At 41.0% G+C, this 6,000-nt stretch overlaps 1 protein-coding gene across 1 annotated transcript in view; it reads left to right on the forward strand.

The window, feature by feature from the left end:
- Positions 1–6,000, forward strand: part of ACTR2 (actin related protein 2) — a 44,703-nt gene that overhangs the window by 20,818 nt on the left and 17,885 nt on the right. The window contains exon 2 of the mRNA XM_063443782.1: positions 5,465–5,575. Within this exon, the coding sequence (XP_063299852.1) occupies positions 5,465–5,575 (111 nt within the window). The remainder of the gene's footprint in view (positions 1–5,464; positions 5,576–6,000) is intronic.

The following is a 6,000-nucleotide window of genomic DNA, read 5'->3' on the forward strand; positions in this document are numbered from 1 at the left end:
GGGTCATGGCTGCCTAAAATGCATCCAAACATTCAGTGTCTCCTCCCTCTGCATGCAGACACTGAACTTTCCTCATAGAGATTCATTGATTAAATTCATGCTGATTGGCCAGGGCTGTGTTTGAATTGTGCTGGCTCTGCCCCTGATCTGCCTCTTTGTCAGTCTCAGCCAATCATATAGGGAAGCACTGTGATTGGATCAAGCTACCACTTCTGATGAAATCGGCAGACTGCTTGTTTTTCTGAGTCAAACAGCATGCAGAGTTACAGCTTCAGGCTTGCATACAGTAAGATTTTGCTATATTTATTGAGGCAGGGGGCTCGATGGTGGTTTTAACCTTATAGGGTCAGGAATACATGTGTGTGTTCCTGACCATATAGTGATCCTTTAAACCAACTGCATGGGTGAAGATGGCTTTGTATATTTGCTGTGCACTCACATGTGTTGCTTTCATCCTGAATGCGGCACACACTACAATATTCCAATTGCAATTTACACAGTCCAGTGGTACTGTCTGATAGAAAGGCAGCACTAAAAGACCTAAACTCTGCAATGCCATGTAGTACTATATAATGGATAGTAGCTTAGGTCATGCATGTCATTTTGAAACCTTATCCATGTATGTAAACTTTTATGAATGCTTCCTGTAATTACAGTACTGCGGGGCTTATTGTGCCTTTGTATGTAATAGCTGACAAGCTGTACTGTTTCCCACATATGTTGCCCACCCTAGTTCTGCTTGTCTTATTGAGCTGCGGAACAAAAAACATTGCCAGACAAAATCGCACAGTTTGTAGATGGAAAGCACAAGCTGTTTGCTTTTTGGCTGAAAATTTGTAATCCCACATCTATTTAGTTGTATTTTACTTCTCCTTTTGCTGTGCATGCTCTTGCTGTGCATGACTCAATAGGAAGTTAAACCACAATGCTCTTAAGTCTATATATGGTATATGAGCCGGTGTATGTCACTGCTTCATTGTTTCAGCTTTACTTCTCCTTGTAGAGCAGGGTGCCACCCACTGGTTGCTATTGGAGTTGAACATTGCAATAGAAATATAGAATGTGACGGCAGATAAGAACCATTCGGCCCATCTAGTCTGCCCAATTTTCTAAATACTTTCATTAGTCCCTGACCTTATCTTATAGTTAAGATAGCCTTATGCCTATCCCACGCATGCTTAAACTCCTTTACTGTGTTAACCTCTACCACTTCAGCTGGAAGGCTATTCCATGCATCCACTACCCTCTCAGCAAAGTAATACTTCCTGATATTATTTTTAAACCTTTGCCCCTCTAATTTAAGACTATGTCCTCTTGTTGTGGTAGTTTTTCTTCTTTTAAATATAGTCTCCTCCTTTACTGTGTTGATTCCCTTTATGTATTTAAATGTTTCTATCATATCCCCCTTGTCTCGTCTTTCCTCCAAGTTATACATTCCTGGTAAGTTTTATCCTGCAATCCATGAACCAGTTTCGTAGCGCTTCTCTGAACTCTCTCTAAAGTATCAATATCCTTCTAGAGATACGGTCTCCAGTACTGCGTACAATACTCCAAGTGAGGTCTCACCAGTGTTCTGTACAATGGCATGAGCACGGCTCTCTTTCTACTGCTAATACCTCTCCCTATACAACCAAGCATTCTGCTAGCATTTCCTGCTGCTCTATTACATTGTCTGTCTACCTTTAAGTCATCAGAAATAATCACCTAAAATACTGTACTCTGCCCTTGGGTTTTTACGTCCAAGATGCATCATCTTTCACTTATCCACATTAAATGCAATTTGCCACAACTCTGACCATTTAGTTTACCTAAATCATTAGCCATTTGGCTTATCCCTCCTGGAACATCAACCCTGTTACATATCGTAGTATCATCAGCAAAAAGACATACCTTACCACCAAGACCTTCTGCAATATCACTAATAAAAAATATTAAAGAGAATGGGTCCAAGTACAGATCACGGAGGTACCCCACTGGTGACAAGCCCATGCTTCAAATATACTCTATTGACTACAACCCTCTGTTGCCTGTCACTCAGCCACTGCCTTATCCATTCAACAATATTGGAATCCAAACTCAAGGATTGCAGTTTATTGATAAGCCTTCTATGTGCAACAGTGTCAAAAGCCTTACTGAAATCTAGGTAAGCAATGTCTACTGCACCACCCTGATCTATAATTTTAGTTACCCAATCAAAAAAATTAACAAGATTAGTTTGGCATGATCTCCCTGAAGTAAACCCATGTTGTCTTTGATCTTGAAATCCATGTGTTTTTAGATGTTCAACAATCCTATCCTTTAACATGGTTTCCATTACTTTCCCCACTACCGAAGTAAGGCTTACTGGCCTATAGTTGCCCGACTCCTCCCTATTACCTTTCTTGTGAATGGGCACAACATTCGCTAACTTCCAATCTTCTGGGACTACTCATGTTAACAGTGATTGGGTTAAATACATTTTTAGAATTTATTCACTAAATAACAAATCGTAGCATATTGAGAGGGGGGGGGGGGGATAATGGGAAAATGTAGCCCAAAATAGCAAAGCCGTAGCGGAGTTTGAATTTTTGTTTTCAGTTCGCTAAAATCTGAATGGAACAAGAAGACCAAAAATAGGGAGAGGGGTGGATTTTTTTTTTAACTACATATGCTCTTAGGACAGAAAGATCCATGGAGAACAAAATCTCATTTCCATGTGTTCTGAAATTATTGATTTTGTGAATGTCTGTGTGTAGCACATGTATAAATAATAATTTGGAATTCTGTGTCGGGACAGGTGTCCAATAACAATTTAAATTAGAGGGTAGATCAAAGGAAGACTACTGTAGCTTTCAAAATATTATGGTTGGTATTCAGCCTGCATGCAACCAGCTCAACAATCCTTTGTTGGCAAGCATGCATCCTGTCCTATTGTGTTTTTATACCCCACCTCCTGTAGACTGTAGGCTCGTTTGAGCAGGGTCCTCTTCAACCTATCGTTCCTGTAAGTTTTCTTGTAATTGTCCTATATATAGTTAAATTCCCCCCCCCCCTCATAATATTGTAAAGCGCTACGGAATCTGTTGGCGCTATATAAATGGTGGTAGTAATAATGATATATGTAGATGTGTTTGCAAATGCATGTGCATTGAGAATATTAAGGGAAGAGACTAATATCAGCACTATTCACTTTTCTGTAAACTTTTGGGAAAAACGCTTTCTCTGGAATTGATCATTCAAGTATGAATGAAAATAGTGTAAAAGGACAGCAGCCCCGCCCTTTTTTTTTTCAGCTTTTTTATTTTCAGCTTTTTAAAAAAGTTAATGTAGAGAAAAAGTTGTAGATATTTATGTTTAAATGACCACTATAGTGCCCTGAGGGTGCCCCCACCCTCAGGGTCCCCTCCCACCGGGCTCTGGAGAGAGGAAGGGGTTAAAATCTTGCCTTTCTCTAGCGCCGGGCGGGGAGCTTTCCTCCTCCTTCCTAGCGACGTCATCAGCTGAATGCCCATGCGCGGCAGGAGCCGCGCGCGCATTCAGCCAGTCTCATAGGAAAGCATTTACAATGCTTTCCTATGGACGCTGGCGTCTTCTTACTGTGATTTTCACAGTGAAAAGCACGCAAGCGCCTCTACCGGCTGTCAATGAGACAGCCACTACAGGCTGTATTAACCCTCAATGTAAACATAGCAGTTTCTCTGAAACTGCTATGTTTATAAAAAAAGAAAGAAAGGGGGGGTTAACCAGAGCTGGACCTGGCACCCAGACCACTTCATTAAGCTGAAGTGGTCTGGGTGCCTATAGTGGTCCTTTAAAGAGGGGTTGTCACCTTGTAAGTAATGGACATTTTTTTACTTTTTCTTTCTTTCTTTCTTTTTTTTGTTTAGCAACCCTCCACACTACCAGCACACACAAGGTCTATTATTTTAATCATGTGCAAAGGCTTGACTGGAGCAGGATGGCATACAGAGTATTTTGGAAATATTTTCTTATTGATCAGTATTGTCTCACTGATAGAAGTGCAACCAAGGTTATGTCATTTTGACTTGCCTCTACCTACCCCACAATCTGGGTAAGGTAAAGCAAATATGTTGCCAGCAAAAAAATGACAGTTTCTCCTTAAGGATCCATGATGTGTACTGTGGCCGTTTTGGTTAGCCATTGTTTTTGAGATGATACAAATATGGTGTTTGATTCTAGCTTGTCAGTTTGATTTTTTGGGGGGTTTTGTTTTAGCTTCTTGTGTTTCAAGATCCAGAATATACCATGTCTTGCAGCAGATGCAAAAAGGAACTCAAAGGACCACTCTAGTGCCAGGAAAACATACTCGTTTTCCTGGCACTAGAGTGCCCTGAGGGTGCCCCCACCCTCAGGGTCCCACTCCCGCCGGGCTCTGGGGGGAGGAAGGGGTTAAACTTACCTCTTTCTCCAGCGCCGGGCGGGGAGCTTTCCTCCTCCTCTCCTTCTTCCTCGCGACGTCATCGGCTGAATGCGCATGCGCGGCAGGAGCCGCGCTCGCATTCAGCCGGTCGCATAGGAAAGCATTTATAATGCTTTCCTATGGACGCTTGCGTGCTCTCACTGTGATTTTCACAGTGAGAAGCACGCAAGCGCCTCTAGTGGCTGTCAATGAGACAGCCACTAGAGATTTTGGAGGCTGGATTAACCCTCAGTATAAACATAGCAGTGTTTCTGAAACTGCTATGTTTATAAAAAAAAAGGGTTAATCCTAGAGGGACCAGGCACCCAGACCACTTCATTAAGCTGAAGTGGTCTGGGTGCCTAGAGTGGTCCTTTAAGCGATTACTCCAAGGACCATGACCACTTCAGTGATTTTGAAGTTTTTGTGGTGCCTGGGGCATCATTAAGAAGCCAGGAACAAGAGATCCAGGTGGCAAATGTGAATTCCGTCCCAAATTGGCGTCTAACGCCAGCACACACAGCATGGAGCTGTGATGTCAGTGGAATAAGATTAGGTTGCTGAGAGAGCTAGGCCTTGGTTCTGAAACTTGTTTTTATTTTATTTATTTTTTTGTTGTGTTTTTAAGGAATGGGGTCCAAATAGAAAGGGTTACACTGCTCAAAACCATTGTTGGTTTGAAACCCCGTTTTATGGTGGTAGTAACCCTTTAATGTTTACATGTACAATTAAGTATATTCTCTGTTTGCTATTTTATGTATGTCATATGTGTATAAATATTCACTTAAAGGTAGAAAAAAAGTATTCAATCAGTAATTGGTGTTGGTTATGACTGGGTGATGCATAATGTAAATGCTTAATTTTTCAGATACCGCTAGGGGAGCCACTGTGATAAGTTGAAGTAGTTATTGTTTATTGTGTTCTTTTTAAATAATGAAAAAAAAATATTAAAACTGTATTCTAGAACAGATAATCAACATGACATTCACTGCTCCAGATATCTGCTCAGGTATTGTTTGTAGAACTTTGTGTTGATCATGTGTATTGTCTTTCTTTTTATCTTAGTTTGTGAAATGCGGTTATGCTGGCTCCAATTTTCCAGAGCACATCTTCCCAGCTTTGGTTGGGAGACCTGTTATCCGGTCTACAGCAAAAGTGGGCAATATCGAGATCAAGGTAATATCCCCAAACCAGTCGTGGACACACCTGCAATAAGCAGCACTTATGACTTGATTTGTAATCATACTGGGTTAAAGAGCATATCTTTAAGAACGGTTATTCCCAAGAAAAGGTTATATTTAATTATGATTTTATTTTTTTGGATGTGGTGAAAGCTGAAATTTAAGAGCTATTTGTATAAAGATATTCAGGAGCTAGCTTTCCTACTGAGATTTTTTTTTTTTCCCCTCCACATTCATAATTATGACCCTGAATTACTCTTTACATATATCCCACTACATGTAAGCTGTCACATAACTAGGTGTACTTAATTACAGGGTGCAATCCCACTCTGTGGAGGTGGAAGTTGGGGAGAGGGGGGGGGGGGGGGGCTGTGTTTATGTAATGTGTTAATTTTCACATGCCTGAATTGAACTGTCATT

Source organism: Pelobates fuscus, chromosome 2 (assembly GCF_036172605.1).
Source record: "Pelobates fuscus isolate aPelFus1 chromosome 2, aPelFus1.pri, whole genome shotgun sequence".
NCBI lineage: Eukaryota > Metazoa > Chordata > Amphibia > Anura > Pelobatidae > Pelobates > Pelobates fuscus.